This window comes from Carassius gibelio, chromosome A12, assembly GCF_023724105.1.
Source record: "Carassius gibelio isolate Cgi1373 ecotype wild population from Czech Republic chromosome A12, carGib1.2-hapl.c, whole genome shotgun sequence".
NCBI classification, from domain to species: domain Eukaryota; kingdom Metazoa; phylum Chordata; class Actinopteri; order Cypriniformes; family Cyprinidae; genus Carassius; species Carassius gibelio.
The window spans coordinates 22,861,080-22,889,034 of NC_068382.1; the positions used below are offsets into that span (position 1 = coordinate 22,861,080).

The 27,955-nt window shown below is 34.5% G+C and overlaps 1 protein-coding gene across 1 annotated transcript in view; it reads left to right on the forward strand.

Annotated features, from left to right (window-relative positions):
• LOC128025489 (transcription elongation regulator 1-like protein) overlaps nucleotides 1-26,186 on the forward strand; it is an 85,466-nt gene extending 59,280 nt beyond the window's left edge. Inside the window, exons 6-14 of the mRNA XM_052611902.1 lie at nucleotides 11,074-11,199; nucleotides 16,802-16,884; nucleotides 18,159-18,247; nucleotides 20,720-20,871; nucleotides 22,456-22,525; nucleotides 23,289-23,397; nucleotides 23,623-23,712; nucleotides 24,032-24,150; nucleotides 25,331-26,186. Of these exons, the coding sequence (XP_052467862.1) occupies nucleotides 11,074-11,199; nucleotides 16,802-16,884; nucleotides 18,159-18,247; nucleotides 20,720-20,871; nucleotides 22,456-22,525; nucleotides 23,289-23,397; nucleotides 23,623-23,712; nucleotides 24,032-24,150; nucleotides 25,331-25,487 (995 nt within the window). The 3' untranslated portion in view covers nucleotides 25,488-26,186. The remainder of the gene's footprint in view (nucleotides 1-11,073; nucleotides 11,200-16,801; nucleotides 16,885-18,158; nucleotides 18,248-20,719; nucleotides 20,872-22,455; nucleotides 22,526-23,288; nucleotides 23,398-23,622; nucleotides 23,713-24,031; nucleotides 24,151-25,330) is intronic.
• Nucleotides 26,187-27,955: the final 1,769 nt, after the last annotated feature.

Genomic DNA, 27,955 nt, shown 5'->3' on the forward strand with positions numbered 1-27,955 from the left:
GCCAAGAGCTCTGATGAAATGGGTCGCAGGGAATCTTTCAATACAGCAAACTCCTAGAGCTTAAATTTTGCTTTTCAAGATTTTGTGGAGTGCAGTGATTTCAAGGACAAGACACTAAGGACTATTGATTATGAAGATACAGCATCTGCCTACCAATAATGCAAGTCCTCCTCTATAGACAAGCCATTGCTAAGAGAAATTATGTTGCTTTATCATAGGGAATATTGTACAAATTCAAGCATTAAAAACTTGATAAAAAGTATGATAAAACAGTACATAGTGATTGTAAACTAGACTTACCATAATCGTAAAGACCCTAAGCATTCAAAATGTGTCTATTTTTGTGCACATGTATTAGCTTTAAGGTCATATGTTTACTAGTGCAGTATAAAGGTTGTGCAGATATAGTGCTGATAAAAACCATTCAAATGAACTGGAAGAGAAACCAGAACATGTTAATGATTCATCTTTGAAAGAAATTTGAAACAAATTTGAGTAATTTGAAAAATACTTCCCAGTATCACTGGTATCTGAGCATTTCCTTGTGAAAATGAAGGACACTTTAGCATACTTTAAAAAAAGAGTGTTTATTGCATAAATAACATACTTAAAAAATATATCTATATACTGTGCAAACTTAATGTCATGGTTTCAGGCACTTAATTGCATGTTAATAGAAATCAAATTAGTTTGTATTATAAGTAATACATTTATATTAAACTGTTAAGTGGGACTAAAGTTCATATTTTTTTATGTAGCTAATTTACTAATCATCTCTACTGTCTTTGGAACAAGGGTACTGCCAAATATAATCACAAGTATTAACAGTATAGTAAACTAAAATATACATCAATTTCCTTTGTAATTATATATATATATATATATATATATATATATATATTTGCACATTTTTAATGATGAAATTTGAAATGAATTTAATTAAAATGTGATATTTAATGTCACACGCACTACAGTTAAAATGATACAACACATCAAAATAAGAGTGGTTGTTTATAAAGCAGGGCAAAAGATTTTAAAGAACACAATGATTTAAAATTTGCTGTAAAGTAAACTTTTATTTTGATAATATTCATTTTTAGGTGAACTCGAAACGTTTAAGTACACTTCATTGGCCTTGTATTAGATTTTTTTTTTTTTTTTTTTTTTTTTTTTTTTATCTGCGAGTACAGTTTTTTGTTTTTAAATTAACTTTTTATATTTGTTTTACTTTCAAGTGCATATTCAATCAAATTAAGCATGTTTTGCAAGTAGCAACTCATAATTCACAGCCGACGTAAACTAATGTCCATCTGCTATTTAAAAGGAAAACTGTTCCAGTCAAGCCATTTCAAGAAGTTTTTAAGTTAACGATGATGATCTGGCACTCTGTTAGAAGTATGCATGTCTTTGTTATGATCTGAAAGAGTGTGTCAGTATTGCCAGTATCTTTCACGCTGGCACTACAACACTTGTACACATAAATGAAGGATGTTTGTTTTCTCAACATGTCAACCTTACAAAGTATTACATCATGAAAGTATCCTGATCACAGTCTCTTTGATTAAATTTTCCACTCATCTCTGAGAACGGTACTTCAGATGCTCTTCGGGAACTCACTCTCTTACTCAGTCTTTGTTCACACTTAATTTAAGTGGAATATGTGTTTAGAATCAAGGCCAGCGTTGCAGGCAACAGAATCAGTACTAACTCAGTAGTGTGTTCATTTAACCTCTGTATCCGTCACTAAATGATTAACACTTATGAAATCTTCTGCAGAGTCCTTTGAATTCTTGAGCCCGGTTGAGTGCTTAGAAAGCCAACAAAGTAAAATGTGTTTAAAGTGTCAGCTCATGCTAAAAGGACCAGCTCAGACCGACACAAACTTCTACACAACTTCCAGGTTGGTGTGTCTGTTGGATCCTTATAAAAATGATATTAACGAGCTGCCTAAACTGACCATAAACTCATTGACTTAACATTCAGAATTTTTGACCATCTTTAAATTAGCTGTTTTCTATAGTAGCACATTTTGCCATGGAATAATATAATAAAAGAAAGGTAACTGCAACTCTCAAAATTCATACCTTGCTTTTCAAAATTTCCGAAATTGTTTCTCACAATTCTAAATTCTAAAAAAAAATCACTTACTTATGCCAGTAATTCACTGCACAAAACTCATTATGGCCCAAATTTCGCTTATCTTTGTTGCATTTGGAAACATTCCTTTTAAAAGCTGGAAACCTAACCTCTGTATGTATGATTATATGGTTGATTGCATTTATTTGTAGTCAGCATTGTTATTGTTTTTCAATATTTAGTTGGGCTTGTAATTTTCTATTACACATGAACCCAGGAACGTAGATGTCCAGGAAAAAAAATTGAACACCTGTCTAAAGATCTTAAGTGACCTTTAAAGCAGGAGATGTTCTTCTCAGTTGGAAAATGGCTGGCATTTAGTATAATTGACTTGCTTCACTCTTGTAATCTCTGTTGACCCAGCACTTCTGAGGGACCGGAGTACATCCATGTCCTCTTATCTAGATCTCAAATTAAATCCAAATTCATTAGAACAAACAGAACAGGGCACATAATATTGACTAAGCAAACAGCAATATCACATCACTAAAGGACCTTGAATGAAAGTCTTTGCTGCTTTCATTTTTGCTAATATATGCCACAGACAGTATATATAAGAGTTGTCCTGACCACATTGTAGCATTAGTATTAACATTTTCCATGTTTTACTTGTACCTCTTTGCCCTTTTCTGTACAACAATTTAGGAAACAGTCCGGGATTGCCTCCTCTCAGATTTCTGGCTAAACTCTAATTGTTCCAGGATTTCCCAGAAGTTAAACCTCTTTACAGTAGCAAGTAGTTGCGAGCATCAGTATTTGAACCGTGTCAGAGCTTATGGGGTTCCTGTGCTATTGTCAGTGAATACATGAAGTGTGAATCAAGTAACAAAAAAAACAACCTTCCTTTAAAACGTCGTTATCATATAACCCCTAAAATATTTAAGAAAAGTTCTCATGCACCCTTAGATTTATGCAGTGTGTAGCTGGGCCAGAGCTAGAAGTGATACTTTCTATGCAGAGCAGCCTGGCTTCGATTCCCATGCTGGAATAAATGTTTTTGCCCCTTTTTTAATAAATCAAGTAATCAAGTAAGATTGCAAATATATGCCAGTGGATGTATTAACAGGAGCAGGATCTCATTTGTTTTAAATTTAAGTTAGTGACTTGATTAAAAGCCTAAAAGCAGGGAGGAACACATATTCATATATGCTGTCAAAAGTTGTCAAAAATCTGTCAAAATCTTGATTTCAATGTTTCCTTTAAATGTTTGAAACCTGATAATCATGCTTGCTATCATTATCATTATTATTATTAATTTATTATTATTAATTTAAATAAAGTACAATATTCTTTGTTAATTTTCTAATTGTTCATACACTAAAATTACTATACCCATTTCCGTGTTTACAGTACCTTCTGTGCTGATTATTTGATATATGATCTGCACCTCCTTTGTTCCATTAAACTGCATTTATTATATAAGCTTACTTGTGTGTTGTGTTTGGGAGAATAATATTTGGTCAGTTTGAAATTCTGGCACTTGACCAACAATGAGATAACGATGTGTTGTTCCCCTGCTCTTACTGTTGTTTTGATGCACTTACTAGGACTACTGCTCCATTCGGCCAATGCCTTTTTTTTTTTGTAAATTGTCTTTTGAAGCATTGAGCTTCCTTGTTTCTAAAGGCTGCTATTGCCCCAGAAGTAAAGTGTTCTAATGACACTTGCACTTTTGTTTTAGTGGTTTTTCAGAATCAAACAGTAGGTATTGATTTGTGTTTCTTGCAGAATTTGATGTCCTTTATCCTGCCCTCTTTTACTTAAACTGCTGACTCCAATAAGGCCAGTTTGTCTCTTGCACATCCTCCCATATGCATTTAATGTATCTGTCCATTAAGTTGATGGTTGGTTGGTATACTTTGTTTGATCTGAACAAAGCTAACGCCAGTCTATCTGAACAAATGCATCGATGACACCATGGTTAAAGGGGTAATTCACCCCAAATGTTTAATTCTGACACCATTTACTCACACTTTTACTATAATTAAAGTCTAAAAACAACATTAGACATCAGTGAATTTAATTTTTGGGGTGAAATATCACCTCCTAAAGCAGGAGGAAATGGTTGAATTTGGACATCTTGATATTTTGAAATAAAGCTTTTGTTAATGTGGAATTCAAAGGTTGATATTCAAGCTGCCTACATTTTGTTGAGTTCCTCACTGTTCTTGTCTCTGTGGGTTTGAGCAATCCTGCTGATCCGTGTAATTTCCAAATTAAAGTCATGCATCTGAGGCTTTTTGTTTACTTGATCTTTAGATGGATCTTTTCGGGGAGATTAGCAAAGCCAGGGGTGGTAACCTTGGCTCGGCAGGTCTGATTGGCCTCCCACAATGCACTGCTGAGGCATGACATCCTTCAAGAACAGAGAACGGTAGATCAGTGTCAGAATGCATAGGTCGACAAGTCTGTGGTACGTGTGCAATCATGTGCTTATTGTGATTGTATAAAACAGTATTTGAGTCAGATTTCCCAAATATAGAAAAAAAGACTGATTAAAGTGCTGCTCGATGAGAAAATTACAGGGGAGAGATATCGAGCACATGCCATGCTGAAGTGCTGCAATGACGAGAGCTTGTGAAATTGCATTGTCATTTTTATACGACAGGGCAATATTACAAACAGGAACTCATCTTCAAAGTTTTGGAGACATGACAGGCTAAAAGGGTTAAGAGCCTCACTTTGGCCGCCATGACAAACTAGATATTTGGATCCAAAGACTGACAGTATTGGTTGCATCTCCACAACTTCAGAGAGGACAAATCTTAGAAGCCTTTAGAAGCTGTATCTGATAGCGTATATCAATTTCATGGATATTATAACTGGGATTAGTTTTGGCAACAATAATGATTGCAATATTACTTCACAGTGAAACCCATTATCCAATCAAAGGATCATAGGCTGATGTTGTTAAATCTAAAATTAATTTTGTTTTTAGCGGGTTTACACCCAAATAACCTAAATCTCTCAGGCACTAAACTCCAACCCACACTGGGCTTTTCATAATTATACCCAGAATTAATTAAGGGAAGAGTTTAAGCACAGCTTTTAACATTCAACTCATCTCTCCCAAAACACTCTCGCCCTTGGGCCACTGCGTTTAGCTCACAAGAGGGAGTTCTTGATTCCTCCACAATGGAAGCCTTCGGTTCGGTTGCGTTTTAAAGCCAACAGGAGTCTCCGGAGTTGAAATGCTCGTGATTCTTGGCACATGCATGCAGTCTTCGCTCATTGATTCTGATGTGCGTTTGATGTGCCGTGGGACTCAACTAGGTCACATTTTATTCCTTTGTTTCTTTGATACAAGACATTTTGGCAGGGCTTGGTTTGAAATGGAAGGGAGAGGCAGCTAGTGCTCAGAGACTCTGAGTTTGTCGTAAATAAAATGACTCATTAAATGGATTATGAAGCACAGAGTTTTCAAGCTGTAGGTTTAATTATCTCGATGCATGTGATATTATTAAACATTATACATCCATAAAAGCAGCATCATCGTTCTCTAGAGTTTGATAAAGTGAGAAGCAAAAAGGTGATTTATATGGTTTATGGCTGTGCTGTGCAGCACATCAATACTTATAATAACTGCACTGATATCAGAACTGGAAGTTCAGATGACCAGAAAGGTGTTTTGAGTCCAGAAAACTTTAAAATCAAGGAACCTGAGAAGTGGTGTCATGTTCTGTTGAGACAAACAACTGGACCATTGAGAATTTTAGTTACCGTATTTTCCGGACTATAAATCACACTTTTTTTCATAGTTTGGCTGGTCCTGCGACTTATAGTCATGTGTGACTTATTTATCAAAATTAATTTGACATGAACAGGGGGAAATGAACCAAGAGAAAACAATACCGTCTACAGCCGCGAGAGGGCGCTCTATACTGCTCAGTGCTCCTGAAGTCTATCACTGAGCAGCATAGAGCGCTCTCTCGCAGCTGTAGACGGAAATGTTTTCTCTTGGTTCTTGGTTCGAAATGAATGCGACTTATAGTCCATTGTGACTTATATATGTTTTTTTCCTCATCATGACGTATTTTTGGACTGATGCGACTTATACTCAGGTGCGACTTATAGTCCGAAAAATACGGTAATAGTTTCCTTGAATTCAGATTAAAATATATCTCTAGTCAACACAACAATAACTAACAATACTAGATAATAATCTATCTATCATCTTTTTTTTATTTCCCTTATAACTTCTGAGTCAGATTTATTTAATCACTAAGATTATTAGTTAGCACCCTCATGGTGGTGATCTTCAAAAAGGACTGGTGATGTGATAAAAGGTCCGTAAAAATTGTCCAGCTACCCAGCTCTGAATGAATATAATCAGAAGTTACAGAAGCGTGTCTGATGGTAAGGCCAATGAATCGCCTCTGTGAGCAGATACCATCAGGTAAGGGGCTTCAGTCAAGGTCCAGTGTCAGCAGAAGCAATACATTCTCATTCATAATGAAGAGGCTGTTCTGCTTCCCAAATAAATAAACATTTATTATTCTCTCGGCTGCATGAGCATGACAGGAATTGTAAACTGATACAAATTGCCAGGATACACATTGGGTGCATCACAGTTCACCTCTTTCTTTATGACAAATGCATCTTATAAAAGACTCAGTCTGTTCGTAAATAGACTATGCTAATATTTTGAAATGTATACACAAACATATGTGTAACTCGTAGGCTGACATGTCTGGAAGCTGGTGTTGTTACAGATCCTCCCTGCAATATGCTGAATACTCTTCACACATTATTTTGGCAGTCACTCACAGCAAGGATGAGACTACCTGTACTCTTCCTCTTTCTGGAGACACCTTTTGTGGGAAGATATTCTGATACAGTTACAGAGAATCACATAATCTCACAATTTTTTACTTAATGCTGCCTTAGAAAATTCTCTTTTAGGATATATAAGATAGCATTGTAAGTATATATATATATATATATATATATATATATATATATATATATATACTTTTATTTATTTATTTTGATTCATTTATTTTTGCAGAGAAAACACTCCCATAATAAACAGCGGTGGTTACATATATATATATAAAAAAAAAAAAAAAATGATTATGTTTAATGTTCCAGCCAACCTCCGTAGCCCTATTTAACAATTTTCAAGATACATAATAAATAAATAAATAATAGTAGTAATAATAATAATAATAATAATAATAATAATAATAATAATAATAATAATAATAATAAAATCAATCAATTAATCATTCATGAGTCTGGTATCACTAGTGTATTATATGTCTAAAAATAAAACATGAAAATATGCTAGTGTTAACCATTGATTTCAGGCATTTACAAAATAAAATGAAATAAAATAAAATAAAATCCCCCAAAACCACTGACTTTGGAACAATGTGTAAAAGCAAAGTTGCTTGTATGTTTTTTGCATCAAGATTATCTTCACACAAAACTTTTATGAATTGTGAAGCCTACATATAATTGGCAGAATTAAAAAGCCAAATATAGGTATAAACAATATAATCCTTGGTCATATTCTGACATCACAAAATGTTTTTACAAATTGACTAATTGTATTGGTCATTCAAAACACTTTTAATCAGTATTTGTGTGTGCTGTGTTTTTGTGTGCATCATTAGCCTAGCAACATGGCATGCTAATATGAAACTATTTGGAACCAATTATGAGTTGAGTCTCCTATGCAGAATTGCTGCCTATGTAGAACACTCGAAATCAATCACTCTTGAGGTTTAATTTCTGCCTATACAGGCTGCAGTCAGCTTTGTATTGAACACATCCTTACCTTAGCCGAATGCATTAGGCTAAAACTTCAACCCAAATAATGAGCAGAAAACATCAGAAAATGCACAGATCTTGCATTTAACCTCGAACATTCACCATGCATCATGTTGACTGTAAAGGTCTCTGTCTCTCACCCCTAGCAACCATTTGTCTCTTACAGGTAATTCCAAAAGCTTTCACTGCCTCTGTCTGATGCCTTCATAACAACAGATTACAGATAATGTCCTCTTGTCACCCTCTGTCCCATCAGTCCTGACATCAAAACACATCCAAGTCTCTTAACCTTCACAAGAATAATATCAACTGATCGACCCTGTTTTGATTCGCTGGGTTCAGGGCGAAGACAAGTTTATACAGGAACGCCTCTAAACCGTTATGAGCAAATTCATGCCTTTTTATCCTCAAAGCAAGAAGAAATAAGGGACAGCTCAACCAAAAATGAAAATTGATATTATTTGCTCCAGCCCATTTCATAAATTAACCACGGGAAAAGTGGCATTAGAGCAAAGACATTGAGTGCGACGCTCTCATTGTTGATCTTGGTAGCTTTAATTTGGTAGGTTTTTGATCATGCGCTTTTAATTATTTAATGACAAAGCTGGAAGACATCTTTTTACTGAGACCTGTGTACCTGATCTGATTAAATGATCTCATATTTTGTATGCGATAGACAAGCAGCTAATTCAAGAATGATGAGATATGTTCAAGAAGAGTCCTCAAACAGCTCAGGCCTCACAACATATGTAACTTTGAGCGAAATAAATGAAAGCTAGTAAACTAGAGACAAGCCATATATCATGAAGTGTAGACATGATCTATAAGCTGCCCAATGTTATCAATCCAACATTTGTGTGTGTGCGTGTGTGTGTGTTTCTGTCTGTCTATGTGTCTCCCAGATCAGAAAGTAATGGCAAGAACAGCCATATTTGTTTTTTCAGTGAACAGATGAAAATCATGAGTTCATGCATCATTAAATGTTTTAATGAGCAGATCTCATCATCTCCCTCTTCATTTAACTCCCATAATGCACAATACATCTTTTCAAAAAAGTATCTGACAGGACACAATGGTGACTGATATTCTTTCATAATGAACTGAGGTTGAACTGAAGTCAGAAATAATTTGAGGAGTCAAAAAAAAAATGTCTTCCAAATTTAAAAAAATAAATAAATAATTTTTTGCTTATTTACATAAACTAAAATATATTTTTGTCTAGCTACAAATAATACATATTTTCAATTACATGTATTATTTATATATATATATATATATATATATATATATATATATATATATATATATATATATATATATATATATATATATATATATATATATATATATATAGTACTAATAATTTACATTTTAGTAATTAAAATAGAATAGATGTATTAACTAGTGTCTCAATAGTAATAAAATAGCACTGCCTGTGACTGTATTGAGAATTTTTTTTTGTTTTATTTTATATATAATATAATTTATTATATATTATTTTATTTATTTATTGTTATTGTTTATATTTACTATTTTATTGTATACATCTATTTTAATATTTATTTTTTTTAGTATAATTTCTTTCAATTTACAACATTTAACATCTTTTTTATTTCGTGGTTTAAAAGTTTTCTGAAGCAGAACATCACAACAGAGCATTGTGGAAATTGCACATACATATTCAACCTGACAATCTGTCAACCCCTCTGGATTTCAGCAATGCCCAGCCCAGTGCTGAAGCCAAATGTAATTAACCTTTATGAACAAGCAGAGTCTGTTGAGCAGAACTGGGACAGACGCTAGAAAATTAAAGGTTAAATATGGCCCGGTTGATGAGAAAAAGCCTCAAGCCTCTTCCAACATTTTCAGTGTTTAAACAGTCAGCTGAACATTTGATTGAAGCTTTAATCAGTTTATTAAGTTAAGAGAGTACAATGAAATGCTGTTTTGATTCCCAATGATGAAAGCAACATTTATGTTGATCTAGAGAGTTATATTGCTGATTGTCCAATGCACCGTTTGAGATTTGTGAATTTAATCCATAGCCTTATTGGCTTGTAGAAAATGGATAGCCAGACTGATTTGTTCTCCATAATGTTTTTTTTGTTTTTCAGACAGGAACCACTTTGGCAAGTTTACTTGAGTTTATTGAACACAATTTATCTTTGGCTGTATGGTTCCATATGGGGGTTCTTGCTCCCAGAATAACTGAGCATACAAGAGCTTTAACGTTAAAAGCAGCATGTCCCTGAGCTTAGTATGAGCGGTAGGGGAGTACCGTGAAGACCCCCTGAAATTGTCCATGTTCCATTCCTGCAAATGAGAATTTTTTTTTTTCTTTTCTGAGAGGTCCTTAATGCAGCCTATGTTAGGAGAGGGGTATTCTCCCCTCTAGACGCGAGGATGCTCTTGATTTAAGTAGCAGGGGTGTTCATCCCCTGCTGAAGGATGAACAGCAGTCCCCTGCAGCCATAGCAGCAAAGGGTGTTCTCTCCAGCTGGAGAGAACAGCAGTCCCTTTCTTCTGAGGGGTGTTCATACCTTGCTTGAGGGATAGAAAAGTGGTCCCTTAAAGGTATCGCAGCAAAGGGTGAAAACAGCAGACTCAATTTTTTCACATAGCAGCAAGGGTGTTCTCTCCAGCTGGAGAAAACAGCAGTCCCTTTTCCTTTTTTGATTTAAGTAGCAGGGGTGTTCGTCCCTCGCGTGAGGGATAGAACAGCGGTTCTACAGGTATTGCGGCAAAGGGTGCAGTCCTTTTTTTTTGTATCGTATGCATGCGGTTTTAGGATGTAGTTTAACTGAGCAGGGAAATTTTGTTTGCCTTATTTGCTCAAGAGCACGCTCTCCCGTGGAAAACAAACCAAGCCAACTTTTTCTCTTTTATCGGAGGGCTCGCGTTAATAGAGCCATTAGCCATGCTTATATAATGAAAACATGGTTACCCATTCAGTAAAGAAGCAAATATGAACCCAATGCATGCATTTCCAGGCACTTATATATATAAAGCTTATTTAATCTTAAGCTGGTCCTGATGGTTTTGAAAAGTGTATATATACAAAAAAAAAAAAAAAAAACAGCCTTGCAAGTCCGTCATTCTCTGTATTTTTCCATGCTTTGTGAATAATGAAATGCTCTTCCATGTTCCCTTTGTGGAATACAGGAACACGGAGCAGCTGGGAAGGCTTACTGGGACCCATCCTGCCCTCTCAGATAACTGCAGTAACATCACTCTCTGCTCCTGGAGTGACCCTACTTACTGGAAACTGGAAGAAGCAAAGAGCAACAGGTGAGAAAACACATAATGTAATGCGATTTTAAGTAGCCTTTCCACAATTGCTTTGATCACAGGAATGAATTCTTTCAAAATATATTAATGCAAAATAGCTATTTTAAATTATAATAATATTTAATAATATTGCTGTTTTTACTGTATTTTTAATTGAACAAATGCAGCCTTGGTGTATATGTATTTTACTTAAGGTAAAAATACCTATAAATTGGATCATCTGATAGAAAAGTTTTAAACTCTGTTCTACCTGTCTAGTAGCAATGGACAGAGCTATCATAAGTTATACTTCTTTAGAATAAAAATCTGTTTTGAATTTTATTTTCTCTTGAAATCATAATTTTATCCCAGCCTAGGCCACTTTTATAAAAAAAAAAAAAAAAAAGTTATTGCACATCTCTGAAGTGAGAGATTTTCTTCTAAATTGCATCATTTTTTTTCCCCCGACATGTTTATTGCAAAAATACCAACCTTGCAGGCACTTCTAAAGGAGACTTTAATTAAATTACATTTACTATATAGCCTATAGACAAGTATTCATCACCTGCTTTTCCCATCTTCATGGAATTCATTGCATTTTCTACAAGACAGATCTCAGTCTGCACACTATAGCTAACAAAACTGACCAGATTTAACATGTCCAGCAATGTTCAACCAGTCATATTCTTTCCTTCTACATTATGGTCTGTATTTCCTGTGTGGCATATTTTGGACAGCAGCCTTGTGTTTATCGCACCATAAGCAGCTTGAGATTCAACTGGTCGCCACACAGATATTCTTCTCCATTGTCTTCCATCAACCTAAGACTTTATAGTGGAAGTGTGGCACGGAAGTATCTGCGCTGACAGAAACAGATGAATGGTTTGTGTAGGCGTGGATGAGAGGTTTCCCATCAGTGCTTCTAGCTCTGTGATGATGACTGATATAAATCAAACAGAATCTCCATTCAGCGTTTATTGCAAATCAGTTGCTTCTTGTAATACAAAGAGTTGCTATGGGACCAGAACAGTTTCATCCAACTTTAATCAGGATGTGTCAGTGCTAGTTGTTCTATAAGTAATCCACTAGCTGTTCCCCCTATGCCCATTTTAACTGTATACACACACTGCTGTTCACAAGGTTTTTTTTTTTTTTTTGAAGAAACTGGGTCAAGTTTGTTGACACACTTTGATATTGGCTTGTCTGAAAGTTTAAAATAACTATTAAAAGCTTAAAGTTTGGAAGTTATACTCAGTCTGAAAAAGTCAGACAGGTCAATAAAAACTCAGACCATAGACTACTTAAAACCCTATTAGACCTCATCAGACTGCAAAACCACAAAAAAACAGACCTTTAAAAGACATACTAGGATTTTCTTAAGTTTTGTTAGAATTATTTCACATGTTGGTGGCATATTTTATCAAATTGTTGGCTCTATGTTCTAGCAAACTGTCAACATTTCTATTTAACATGTTGGCAGTTTGTTGCTGCATGCTGCATGTTTTAACACAAGGCTAGCATGTTTTAGTATATTTCTAAATATTCAACAAGTTGCTAGCATACATGGCTGACGTTTTAGTAAGTTGCTATTATTTAAACAAGTTGCTAGCATGTTTTAAATTGCTGGCATGTTTCTACAATATTTTAACAAGTTGCAAACATTGCATGTTTTATGTTTATAGCACAATTTAGCACGTTGATGGCATGTTTTACCATATTGTTGGCATGTTTTAACAAATCATTAGAGGTCCTTTAAAAAGCTGAGATCAGCCATATACGTACAATGTATCACTATATTCAAGTCCTCTGATGTCATTTGGCTGCTGTGTGTGAGGAAAAGACTGAAATTGATGCAAACCTCATTTGCAATTATCAAATGAATATTCAAGTCAACTACTTGTATTTCCTCTTAAAATTAATTGTTTGCATTCCATATACATAACAGTAAATATGTAGAATCAAAACAATCTTGAGCAAATCCCTTTCCTACATCTTAAAGTGAGCTTTTCTCCCTGACGTTTCTTTCTTTCTTTCTTTCTTTCTTTCTTTCTTTCTTTCTTTCTTTCTTTCTTTCTTTCTTTCTTTCTTTCTTTTTGTTCTATCCAAAGCTGCTGAATTCAGTATGCTGCCTGTTTGAGTTTAATTTCATGCAGGACAAAAGATCAAGCAGCGCATTTGATTTCCACTCCACCTTATGCTTGCCACATCTAATTTCATACCCTTCCATGGAGATAAAGTGAAAATGACTTTGGGCTAGACTGAGTTTGAGTGTGTTCAAACTATGTATGTAGTAGTAGTGATGGCATAGTGTATAATGGTTTCTACCATTAATGACAGTCTCAGTGTGTTGCTTTCTCATTGATTTGCCTGCCAGCTGTTATGTGGTTGTTGTTAGAAGGTTTTACTCTTATCATTTGAGGTTCTGAATGTGTTGCAGTGTCTTTTGATAACTTTTAGATGTTGCTTGTAATGTGATTTTTTTTTCTCTCTCTTTCTTTTTTTTGTGCATTATAGATTTTCTGAATGTTCTGTCAATATTCATAAAGAGCAAAGCATACATCATTGTTTGTACTCAATGAAGTACAGTGTGTCTCTGTGTGTGTGTGTGTGGGGGGGGGGGGTAGAAACAGTTCTCACTCAGAAACTGCTAGTAAGTTTCACAATTAATTACAAAATAACAGCAAATAACACATTGAATTAAACATTACATTTTGAAGTAGAAGGACTGAAATTGTGTTTTTTATTTTTTTTATTTTTTTTTGCAAAATGTACTATTTGTTTTATTTAGAACTTTGTCAGACGTTTGGGGTCAGTAAGATCTTCAGTGTCTCTGAACAAAGTCTCTTATATGCTCCTCAAAGCTGCATGTATTTAATGTTAAACCAGTAATATTGTGAAATGTTATTACATCTTAAAATAACTGCTTTCTATATTATTTATTTCTGTGTTCATGTATATGTGTGTATATATATATATATATATATATATATATATATATATATATATATATATATATATATATATATATATATATTAGGGTCGGGACTCGATTAAAAAAAATAATCTAATTAATTAGAGGCTTTGTAATTAATTAATCGAAATTAATCGCATTTTAATCGCATATAAATATTTGACCTGAAAACAGTGAGAAGTAAAAATGTTTTCACATGGATTTATAGTATACCACTGAATAATGACTGAATACATAAGCTTAAGCAACAAAATATTGTTTATTTTTGTTCAACCAAGTCTAGCAGACCAGTGCAATTTTTGCCATGAAGTGTAGCAATAGCATATTTATAAATAGTACATTTCAGAAATTCAGGAAGCTTATAGGTGCTGGAACCTTCTGTAAAGAGTTTTTTTTTTAAGTAAAACACAATACTGTCAATTAAATTCAGAACATTGGAAACACTGACTATTAGAAAACATCTCTCTGTTGCTTCAGAGGCCATAACATACTAAGTCCAACTCTCAATAACCTTGGCCAAAACAATAAAGAGTTCAACATAAACTGTTGCACCAACAAAATAATATATAGTTCAATAGTGATGTGTCGTTCGTGAACGAATCGTTCTTTTTGAATGAATCTTTTAGGTGAACGAATCGTTCTCGTTCACGTAATCCACTGACTCATATTTCTCGTTCAGTGAAGTTCCTCCCTCCACAGCAGCGCGGCGCTATAAGCAGCGCATGCGCAGCTCGGTGAACCGGGTAACAACTGTTTCATCCTGTCAAAGAATTACTCAACCTCGAGCCAATAGCCTTCGAGTATGAGATGTGACAGAGTATTTGATTTGTTGAATGTAGTGAACGAATACGCCCTTCAATGAACGAGTTTCATATGAGTCTGAACTAGATCTAGAGATCTTATCGTTCGTGAACGAAATTACTGAACTGGTACCCATGTCGTTCGTGAATGAGTTGAATGAGCTGATACATATCGTTCGTGAATGAAATGACTGAACTGGCACACATGTCGTTCGTGCACGAGTTGAATGATACATCTCGTTCGTGAATGAAATGACTGACCTGATGGTCAGGGTATATTCTGGCAAACCGTTTACCAATCACGTTTCTCAATCGGCAAAGCACATGTCGTTCGTGCACGAATTGAATGATTTAGAAAATCTCGTTCGTGAATGAAATGACTGAACTGGCACACATGTCATTCGTGAACGAGCTGAATGAACGGATACATGTCGTTCGTGAATGAAATGAACTGGTACATAGCTTATCTCGTTCGTGAACGAAATGAATGAGAGTAAACCGGGTCAGTCTGCCATTTAGCATGTCAATCTCGCAAAAATGCAAAGCGCAGTTATAGGTACTGTACTGTGCACATACGCTTGTTTTGATATTTGATATTTAGCAACTCCACGTTTAATCCACGATTGATGAATGTGAATATATAATATACAAACTGTCTGACCAAACAATTAAAATGCTATTTAGGCAAGAAAACCTTGTGCTTTGTTCATCTGAACAACTTAATTAGACTTTATATATTGAATGCGATTATACACACATTTTAATAAAGCCAGATCAGTTTTTGCAGCAAGTGAATACGTTCGTTGACTTAAGACATAACAACATAATACACTTTTTTTTTGCCATCTGCTGGCTTATTTTGTGTAATACGAAGAAATGGTCACTGAACGAATCAGTGAACGATTCTGAACGAATCATTTTGGTGAACGAACTGAAAATGAACGAATCACTAGAAAGAATCATAATTTCCACCACTATAGTTCAACATAAAGTGTAAAGTCCACGCTAGCTGCTATATGTTTTGCGTTGAGGTGATACTTGAGGCTCGATGTGCTGCAGGCTGCAGTGATATGCGGAGCGAACGCTAGTTGGTGCTTCAGTATAATCGGTCCCGCCGAAACTCATCCAGTGAGAAACGTTCCGCGGTGCAAAAATAAGTTATTAAAAATGCGGGATTTTTTTTTTCTGTAATTAATTAATCTTAGTTAACGCGTTATTTTTTTGTGTAATTAATTAATCTCAATTAACGCGTTAAAGTCCCGGCCCTAATATATATATATATATATATATATATATATATATATATATATATATATATATATATATATATATATATATATATATATATATAGCCTATGTATATATATATATAGCCTATGTATATGTGTGTGTGTGTGTGTGTGTGTGTAGTTAAAAAGGCTAGATTATTATTAAATTAGAAAAATACAAAACAAAAGCTTTTTCACTAGTAGTCTCAGAAAGCTAAAGAATAGCAGTCAATCAGTGAAGAATACTGTAATTTACACAAATCAGCATACTTATAACTGAACACATAGCCTATATTCATACATGCAAATGAAGGCACCCCTCTTCCCTTGGTGATAGCTCAGCTTAAAACAGAAGACAAAATGAAATAGATCTCAGTAAACTGATTTGCAATGTTTTCATTATGGGAATTCATTGATTAATTTGGATGCCACAATCATTTGTTTAATATTGTAGATGAAGTGAACATGAATTTCCTATTAATGTTTTACTTGAATTAAATTTACTATTAATGAGGCACTGATTGTTTGAATAAATAATGTGAATTTTGTATCAGGGGATATTGAGCATTTATCTCTGTCCTCAGATAAGATTTTGGAATTGAAGAAGCCATCCTGCACAGACGCCTTGGTGCTCCACCGTGATCCGAACCCAAACGCTAAGGCTGAGGTTTGTAATCCTCATCAACATAATTGCCATTGCCATACTGTTTGTCCGTTGCCAGACTTTGCTCCTCATGAAAATTGTTTTGGATTGTCTTAGAGGCAGAAAGAATATCAAAATGATTTGTGAAAAAAGGTCAGACTGTGGGCACCATCAGATTTGGAGTCCAATTAAGTTTGAGTTAATAATCGCTTTTGTTGAAGTGTGCTTTGCCATAGAGTCCCTGTAGGTGACGGCTTTTAAAATCTTCTCAGCCAGATTAATTAACAAAATTCCCCCAGAACCGTAATTCATTTGACCGCAAGCCTGCTGCCCGACCTTATTCAGAGAATCAGTCATTTGCATCATTCGGTCATGCAGGGACTGGGTAATTGGTTGTTTTCTGAGTGTGTGTTCAAGGCTGAGCATATCTACATCATTTATCAGGTGGATAATCAGCACTATATTTTATCATTAGCCTTGTAACCCATGTTTAGGGTGAGATAATTGAGCTTCACTTTGCCTGAATGATTACAGAGAAGAAATAAAACGTATGCGCTCTATTTTAAAGACTCACTGTCTGCTGCCAAACTGAATCAACTGACTTGATTTCAGAAGTGATTTCAAACAATCTGCATATATCACTAAGATAAAAATATGATACTCTGATAAGCATGAAAATACATAAATCACACAAGTATTGACTAAAACAAACTACATTTGATTATTAGAGCTATTTTGACTGAAACCTTTAAGTTTCTTATTGCCTGTTCTGTTTTAAAACTGTGGATTGTTCAGAATTATAGGATTAGATCTTACTTTCTTGATTTACTTAATGTATAACTTTTGATGGTATTTTATGTAAAATGTGTGTGTGTGTGTGTGTGTGTGTGTGCGCGCCCGCGCAAATTTAGCAGTTTTGTGTTTTTCATCTAATATTTGATTTTATACATAAAATACTTAATACCATCAAAAAAATATATTTTCTTTTTAACTAACAGCACACACAGATCTGAAAGAATAAGAATAAGAATAAGAATAAGAATAAGAATAAGAAAAAAAAAAGAATAAGAATAAAAACTTAAAAAAAAAAAAAAAAAACTTTAAATATTCTGTTTTACTCATTCAATTGTGGATGCTGTTTGATGCTTTTGGCCCTGACTCTTGTTCTGGTTATGAATCTGGCCTGAATCCCGTATGAAAACTCACAAGACCACTCAGACAACATTATGCCTTCATGTCAAGCTGACACATCCTTTCTGTATGTGTGTGTGTGTGTGTGTGTGTGTGTGTGTGTCCAGGATGAGCCTTTTAAAGTCAGTATGGATGAGGACAGCTCTCTCAAAGACAAGCGGCCAGTTGCATCCACGCCTATACCTGGATCGCCATGGTAACTATCCGTTTTGTCTGCGCAAATATAATTGTATGGCTCACCATCAATTTCATGCATTTTTATTGCTAATAAATGACTCTCTGCAAGCAAGATAATGACCGATCAATTGTCTGTGTCAACCAACACTTTCAAATACTACTGTTGTGAATGTGCTATTTTCTCATGTGTTTTGGAATAGTTTAATAGCCAGATTGTTCATATATATTGACAAAGTTGTTTGTTTTATCTCCTCTCAGTCTGTCATAAATGTCAGCAGCTTTAGCACTATTTAAAAGATGCATGCCGCTCTATAACTGCCTGATGACAGTAATGCTTGAATGAAATACAGAAGTGCACATGGCAAACCTCCAGAGCTAAACAGACACACTGACACCCAATCGAAAACCTGCATGAGGACGACGTGCTATGCAAGACTTCCTTTTGTTTTTTCTGCCAAAGCAGTGTGGGCTTTTTTCACTGCAAAACACACACACACACACACACACTGGCTGATGGTTGATGACACCAGAATTGGAGCTGTTGTGTGATTGTGATCTGTTATGTGTTGGTTAGTTTCCTGTGGTAAATAAAGGAGCAAATGACCCTCCTCCATCCTCAACTCCATTTCATCACAGTCAGGACTTGGCTTTCTAATATTCATTGTTGAATCAGACTCCGTTGATCTGTAATGTTGTTAAACTAAAATGTCCTTAAGAACATTAATTATATCTGCATCTGTGTCTGTTCTGTTTACCGTTGGGAGATATAGCTGCTCATTCATGACAGAGTTTTTACCCAGAACAGAACTATACCTCCAATCCAAACTGTTTGCAAAGTGTCAATCATTTTGATGATAGTGTTTCTGACAAAACGAGATTGAATGGAGAGCAAATTGAGAATAATACTTAAGTCTCCAACTTCTCACATATCCTTTTTATCTAGAGCTCTAGAAGGAACCTTAATAATGTCTGAAACTATGAGTACAAATTATCTGATCTAATTTGATTCTGATTCAAATATTTAATTCAATTCTGATTAATATAGGCATATATTAGGCGTAAATATGCATAAATAAGCTTTCCATTGATGTATGGTTTGTTAGAATAGGACAATATTTGGTTTTTCAAAATATTGAGAAAATCAACTTTAAAGTTGCCCAAATGAAGTTCTTAGCAATGCATATTACTAATCAAAAATTATGTTTTGATATATGTACAGTAGGGAATTTACAAAATATCTTCATGGAACATGATCCTTACTTAATAGCCTAATGATTTTTAGTATAAAAGAAAAATCAATGATTTTCACCCATATAATGCATTTTTGTCTATTGCTACAAATAAAACCCAGCTACTTAAGACTGGTTTTGTGCTCAAGGGTCACAAATGTATTATTTCTCTCTCTCTCTCGCTCTTTCTCTCTCTTTTACTTTGGTTTTTGTGGGATTAACTTCAAGATAAATTTAAAGGTGGACAGTGGCATACAATGATGATGTTTTGCATTTTTTGGGGCAATTGACATACAGATACCTTATAGTTGTTCTGCGTAGTACTGTAAGTCTGGATAGAAGGAAGGCAGAAGAAAGTTGCATGGAAAAAAATATATTTTGCATCTCCTAAGCAAAAAAAAAAAAAAAAGAAGAAAAAAACAAAGAACAATCTCTAAGCAATAAAATGGTCCTTTGGGTAGAGCTTTTGCTTCTAAAGTTAATTTTGTAGTTATTGTTTTATATGGAGGTTGCATGGAAATGATTTTAAAACACAAGAATCCGAGCAATATAAATGGAAAGACAAACGAAGCATGAGTGTAGTGCCAGCCATATGTTTGCACTATGAATAAATGCATATGAGTAAAGCGGATGATCCGTTTCAAATATTTTTTTTATTTATTTTTTTAAATATCATTGGGTCCGTTTTATGGAACAGGAAGGCTCTGCCGATCTCCCTGATGCGATGGGGTTTCAAAATGAAATGTCAGGATTGGTTTGTCATGGTTGGCATGAGGTTGTATCAAATTTCCTCACAGACCATGGCAAAATCCATGAATACTTTATCCGACATGCCCTGAATGAAGCCTGAAATGGGTCTTAAATTATCACTGTAAGGTAAGTATATCTAGTGCGGAACGTCTGAAATATTGGCTACTTTTGGATTTATGACATAAAACTTAAATATATAATAGGCTTGTAGGCTTGTATTGTGGATTTTATCCATTTAAAAATCTTGTGTAACTCCTGGATGATTACGACCTAAAAAAAAAAAAATAAAAAAAAAAAATCAGATTCTGATTCAAATAGTCAAATTAAGCCCATCTGGTCTTTCTCAGCTGCCATTTGTGACCCACAATCCTCTCTCTGGGTCTCTCTAGTCATGCTGGGACTGTTTTTCATCATCAGGATTTCTTAGTCATTGTGAGAACAGTCTGTCGGATTGCGTTCCTGCATGTATGCGACTATATAAAGGCATGACAGCATCTCTCTCTTTTCTGTAGGTGTGTAGTATGGACAGGCGATGACAGGGTGTTTTTCTTCAATCCCACCATGCATTTGTCAGTATGGGAGAAACCAGTGGATCTGAAAGACCGTGGAGACCTCAATCGAATCATCGAGGACCCGCCACATAAACGCAAGAAAGACTCTTTAGGTGAGACTCAGTCCAGAAAAAGTAGACCATTCAGGTATATTTAATACACTCTTAAATATACAATTTTCAAACATTTTTAGATACCATTTAATATGAATAATGTACAAATTGGTATGCAAGCAATGTGTTTTCTGACCCGTTTAATGGCAAATTTATTTATAAATGAAATCCAGATGGCACAGACAAAGTCTTTATAGCTGAATTTAATTAACATCAAAAGTCCCGCAAGTATGAATTATAATTGAAACATCATCGCATTTAGAAATCACACAAAAACTGTTATGGAAGATTCAGTAAATGTGTAAGCTGTGTAAAAAAAATAAAATAAATAAATAAATAAAAATTCTAAATCTGTCTCATTAAAACAAATCAACCTGTGATTAAATTGCATAGTCCATGAATCTGTTGTAAGATAAAATAATTTACTTTTCAGATGCTTTGCATATGTTCACATTGTTTGCATCCAAATGTATAAAAATGTAAATGCACTTACACATAAATAAATATATACATCTACTAAAACAAGTTTTTTTTTTTTTTACAATTTAAAATAACTGTTTTCCATTTTATTTGTAAATATATATATATCTATATATATCTATATATATATATATATATATATATCTATATATATATATATATATATATATATATATATATATATATATATATATATATATATATATATATATATATATATATATATATATATATATATAATAAACAGGAATTAATATGTAATTATTACTGTGATGGAAAAGCAACATTCTCAGCAGTCTTCAGTGTCTCATGATCATTCAGAAATCATTCTGGTTATTTGCTCAAGAAACATTCATTTTTGATCCATTTTATGAATCCTTTCTGAATAAAAGTATTCAAACTTACTGACTCCAAACTTTTGAACAGTAGCATACCTGCAAATACTAATGAGATCAGGATTGAAAGCCCTTCTGTAGCCTCAAGGAAAGACCCATTTATGTTCAGATTAAGTTGCTGAATCAGTGAACTGTAACTCACGACTTTATGATATGAAATACAGGAGCACAGTCTGTAAAGTGATGAACTTGGCTGAAAGTCTAATCTTTACAGTGTGATAATGATGCTCAAGCTAAAGTTGAATACACCCACCAACTGCAGGACTGGTGTACTCGTGGATTAACTAAAAGCTGTAATCCAATGAAGCGGCTCTGCAAATATTGAATTAGTCTGGATCTTGTCTGGAAGTTATTATACGGTTGACTTGATTTCCCAGAAGGCTTTTCATCTTTATTGATTTAGTTTCATAGCTGTTTCATGGAGATTATCTATTGATGACCTTAATCTATTCAGAGTCTAAAGTGTAAAAATGTCTGTTCGAGTAAATTAGTTCTTATTGTGCTTTTCGGATTAACAACCTGGCACGAGCCAGGCATATCAATACAGAAAAGCTGGAGTTATGTGCAAAAAGAAAACTTTACAAACTTGCTGGTGTTTTTACTAATTAATCACTTGTTTGTTTTGATAATCTGTTGATAATTTTAAATCCTAGTAAAGTGCCTGGATTTCTACAGTACTGCTCTACAGCATGTTGTGTTCCTTCAACAGACGATGGCTCAAATGCTGACGATGATGACAATGATGAAGAGGAAGGTAGTTCAAAGAACAAGCGCTACAAGTAAGTTGAAATCTTAATCTGCTTTAACTGATGAGGAGGGTCTTGTATCAGATGTGTTGTATTTCACACACCTTAATAATCGCAGCTCAACAGGAAGTCTTTAGTTTTTGGTGGGCAACATCTGCACTCACAGCTTGATGCAGATTTATTAATCTGTCACTCTTGGAGATCATTTAAATTGAACAGTTGGGTTTTTGAAATACTCCCAAATGTCTGTGGAGACAAGAAAACACTTTATATATATATATATATATATTGGCATGACTTATGCGTTTCATCAATACTTCAAGCCTTTAATCATAAGCCTTTAGATCAAAAAGTTTCCAAGATGAAGACGAACAAAGTATGTCCAAACTTTGCAGTGTGTGATAAAAATGTATGATAGCAAACGAGGCACGGTAAGAATAGCTGGAATGCCATGAATATTTAATTCACACAAAATTTACTTCAAAATATTTGAAGATATTTTAGTGAGTTATAAACTAACTATCGTAGTAGTCTGTGCAGAATCAATGCAGTGAAAAATATCTGTAATATCTAAAGATTATTGGAGTATAACAAAATCTTTATTTATTTTTTCTTCTTAAAATTGTCATGTTTAATTCAATGTGTTACTTTTGCAGTTTTTTTGCTGTTGGTTTTGAAAACATCAATTTAGTTTCTACATTTTTTTTTTTGTGTGTGTGTGTGTGTGTGTGTGTGTATTGGACAAAATATTTACAGAACTACACATCAGAGCTGTTGTATTTCCATTCCTTTAAAGACTGGACCATCCTGCTGAGTGTGAAGGAAGAAACGGCTCATCTCTTCAGATGGTTGTACCGCTGGAGCTCCGGATCGGCCACTTCAGAGACATGCTTCTGGAAAGAGGGGTGAGAAATCCAGTGATGATAATGAAACTTCAGACTTAAAGAAAAAAAAAAGGAGATAAAAGCTAATGCAAGCATTCATCCTAAACTAAAATTTCTGCCAGTACCTGGCCCACCACAGTAGCCCAGACTTTATATATGTGTACACACTGTGAATCTTGAAATGAAGTGGCATAACTGACGTGTTTGTTCTGGATGAGGATCATTCATCCTGTGTATTTTGAACAGGTGTCTGCATTCTCCACCTGGGAGAAAGAATTGCACAAAATTGTATTTGATCCACGTTACCTGCTGCTGAGTCCAGAAGAACGAAAGCAGGTATGACACAGAGGTTTCACATCAGCCTTGATCAACCTCAAAAAATAACAAAACTTCAAACTTCATTCTAAATTTCCACTGACAAACCTACTGTGGTTTTGAAAGTAGTAGATGGTGGTAAAACTGAAATTTTTACTTGGTAGGGGCTCATTTTGCTTAAATTACTGCCACAATTCAGTGTGGCATGGAGGAAAGCCTCAATTCAGTGTGGCACCTGTATATTTACACACACACACACACACACACACACACACACACACACACACACACACACACACACAATCTGTACTAGTTGACAATACTATTTTTTTCTCCTCAGATTTATGATCAGTTTGTCAAAGCAAGAATGAAAGAGGAGCACAAGGAGAAAAAGTGCAAACTCCAGCAAGCGAAAGAAGAGTACAGAAAACTGCTTGAGGAATCAAAAATCACATCCAGGTGAGCTTATGTATAAGTGTGACTGCTTTTGCTGATGCATTAATAAAATCCGTCTCTAGAGCGGATTATTTATTCAGCAAAGGTGTTAATAACTGATGATCTTTGCAGTTTGGGTCCTCGTTTCTTTGGTTTTGTGTATTTGTTTCACCTTGTTTCTTGTTAAAGGTCTCACACAGAAGTGAATTCAAACACACCACAGGGATTAACACTCTTGAAGTTTCCTTTTTTTCCCCTGAAGAGAAGTGAATCAATGCACTAATATTACCACATTCACTGTTCCTGTAATTGAAACAAAGCAATCTATTTTTAAGGAGAGATCATCTTAAATATTTGATTATGAATAGTTGGAAATATGATTTATATATGTTGGCATTAACTTCTTCCCCACCATTGCCGTAATTTTCTGGCTTTCCGTGTTTTTACTGATATGCAGTAAGAAGCGCTAGACACATCTTCTGAAAAGAGTATAGAAAAGAGTCACACTAACAAGGACACTAAAGATCCAAGCCTAAAGCATCAGTCTCTATTGTGTCTCTTGATATCAGGAGGTAAAGTTTACCTGCACATCTCTTACTAGCTGGCTACCATTATACTCACCCCCGTATATCCGGGTCATGGCACCAATGTAACCCACCCACTCACCCCAAGCAGGACTTGAACTGGCATTTCCTAAAACTAACATGGACACTAAAGACTGTAGCCTTTAGCATATTTTGCTAGTGTGCCTTGTTACATCACGAGTGCAAGATTTTTGAAACCCCCTGACACTAATAACCCCCTAACTTGCATTACCCTTAATCTCTAACGCTAGCAACTCAACTTGCTCCAGTTAACTACTTCTAAGAACACATGCAATTGCATGGCAACCAGCCAGAACACTCTAGCAACCATATAGATATGTGTTTACATCCCAGATACGTCATAGCAACCAGTTTGCAATCCCCTAGAAAAAGGTTTTAGTTAAAGATTTCAGAAGATAACATGCATCGAAATTGTGCTTTAATGTTTTAATGCTCTGCACGGGTTCATGTGTTTTCACCTGCACTTCAGACTGAAGACATGCAGGCTCTCACCTTTTGAGAAAGCTTTCAAAGTCTTCCCATGAAAACAGATGCAAACAGACCTGAGAAATAGTGGAACTGATGATTATCAAGGATCTCATTCTGACTCTCTTTCGTAGGTCGACATTCAAAGAGTTTTCAGAAAAGTATGGAAACGATACACGGTTTAAACAGGTACTGAAGAAGAAAGACCAGGAGCTGTTTTTCACCCAGTTCATTGGCACGTTAAAGAAGCGGGACAAGGAGAACAGAATTCGTCTGAGGAAGATGAGATGAGTGTTTGCTGACATGGCCATGAACTCTCCACAGTACTATGAACTGATTTCTTGTGACTGTTTATCACAGCGTATGCGGTGATACCATCTGCCCATTTATCTGACCAAACCAAAAGGGCAGTTTGCTTTTCAATGACTGACTTTCAAACAAATGGAACCATACAGAACCAGCAGAATCTGAGCAGGGGTTTGGGAATGAAATCTGTATATGAATCTGTTTCATATTGAAGCTAGTATTCCCTGATTTGAGTATAACGAGGTTACTAAATCGCAACACTGAACACAAAGACAGACTTTGACTCACTGGAAGTATCTAAAGCCATTGACCTGTGCACACAGGTGGACAATGATTTTTTCTAATAATTGTAAATAAGTGTTGACTTGCCTGGCGCTGTGTTAAAAGTGACAGTGGAAGTGAAACTATTTTGTCAGAGTAAGACAGATTCTACACAGCATCTGTGAGAATCAGTAAGTGGTGTTGTGTATCGACTGAATTTTTCAAATGTCGTCTAAACGTTTGCTGTCATTAAATTTGTCACAATATCGTAAAATTTAAAGTGATGCTTTTTACTGGAAATTTATGTACAGCTCTGTGAAGTGCTGTAATATTTGGTTGGAATTGTTTCCCCCAAAATAAAAAAAAATTGCTAACAATTTATTCAACCTCGAGCCATCCCAGATGTAGATGAGCTTGTTTCTTCATTAGAACAGACTTAGAGAAATTTAGCGTTACTTCACTTGCTCACCAATGGCTCCTCTGCAGTGAATGGGTGCCGTCAGAATGAAAGTCTAAACAGCTGATGAAAACATCAGTCAAATCATAATAATCCACAAGTAATCACTCCAGTCCATCAATTAATGTACTTTAAAGCAAAAAGCTGCATGTTTCTAAGAGACTTGTGGATTATTATGAGGTCTTTATCAGCTGTTTGGACCCACATTCTGACGGCACCCATTCACTGCAGAGGAGCCATTAGTGAGCAAGTGATGTAATGCAAAATTTCTTTAAATCTGTTGCGATGAATAAACAAACTCATCTACATGTTGGATGGCCTATATATTTGACAAATTTTCATTTTAGGGTGAACTATTTCTTTAAGTTAGAGCAAGTGGATTCTGTTTACAGTAAATGTAATTGAAAGGAATTAGATGTCTTGGCTGCATTCAATTCATGTAGCTGTTTTTAAGTATGATTAAATCAATTGTTTTATTTTATTTATTCTGGTTGAAATGCAATTTTACACTTTCTTTAAGCTTTTATATACACTAAAAACCATATTCACGGCTCAACAATATTGAGTTTAATTTTTTTTGGCTTGCAAAATATAAGTCAGCAATTACCTTTTAATCTTACAATTCTGAATTAAAGTCGGAATTGTGAGATATAAACAATTCTAAGAAAAAAAGAAAGTCATAATTGCAAGATGTTAACTCACAGTTACAAGAAAAAATAAGAACTGTGAGCTAAAACATTTTTTTCTCCATTTTTATTCCTTGATAATAATAATAATAATAATAATAATAATAATAATAATAATAATAATAATAATAATGAATTGTATTGTAAACTTAGAAATTGCAAGATGTAAACTAGGAACTGCAATAATAAATAAATAAATAAATAGAGGAAAACAGAATTCTGAGGTTATATCTCGCATTTCTGAAATTAAGTCCAAATTGTGAAATAAAAAGTCATAATTACCTTTTTATTTCCATAGCATGCAATGGCATACTATTTAAAAATATGATTATAATCATAAGAGCACTGAAAAATATTTCATGCAGTTTCAATAATCATTTATTTTAGCCAGAGAGATTACTTTGGTGATACTAAAATTAGAAAAACGAACAACATTCAAACCACCCAAAATATTTAAAATGTATGAAAATACATGATTTTTGGAAGTAAGACATACTGTACGTAGAACAGAGCATCAACCAAAAAGGAAAGAGACTTTTATGAAATTCTCCTACTCTGACCCTGGGGCCATAATCTATATTGTTTGCATGTAAAAAGTATGTATTTTTTCATGTTTGTTTGAAATTATGAGTTTTCTTTTATGTCTTTTTTTTTTTTTTTTTTTACTGTAATACCTCCATTACGGTCTTTCAATTTGCAATTTTTATTTTATTTTTAAAAAAATTGAAACATAGATTGTGGAAAAGTAAATAAAAGTGATTTCCAATTAAATACATTTGTGAAAATTTTCTGTACATGTATTATACACAACCTATAACCAACCATCTCACAATCTCCCTGCCAACAGAAAACATGTTATTTTTATCCAGTTTCTTCTTTAACGTTGACACGGCAGAAGAAATGTAGGCTGAACATGTTCAATTTAATTTGTGTTCCTAGAAGTTTAAGCAATAATTAGGATTTGATGTGACTAATTAAATGTTGCTACATTTTCATTTGTTGCTGTGACATTCGTCAGCAATTGACACATTAACACAAACTATTTCTCA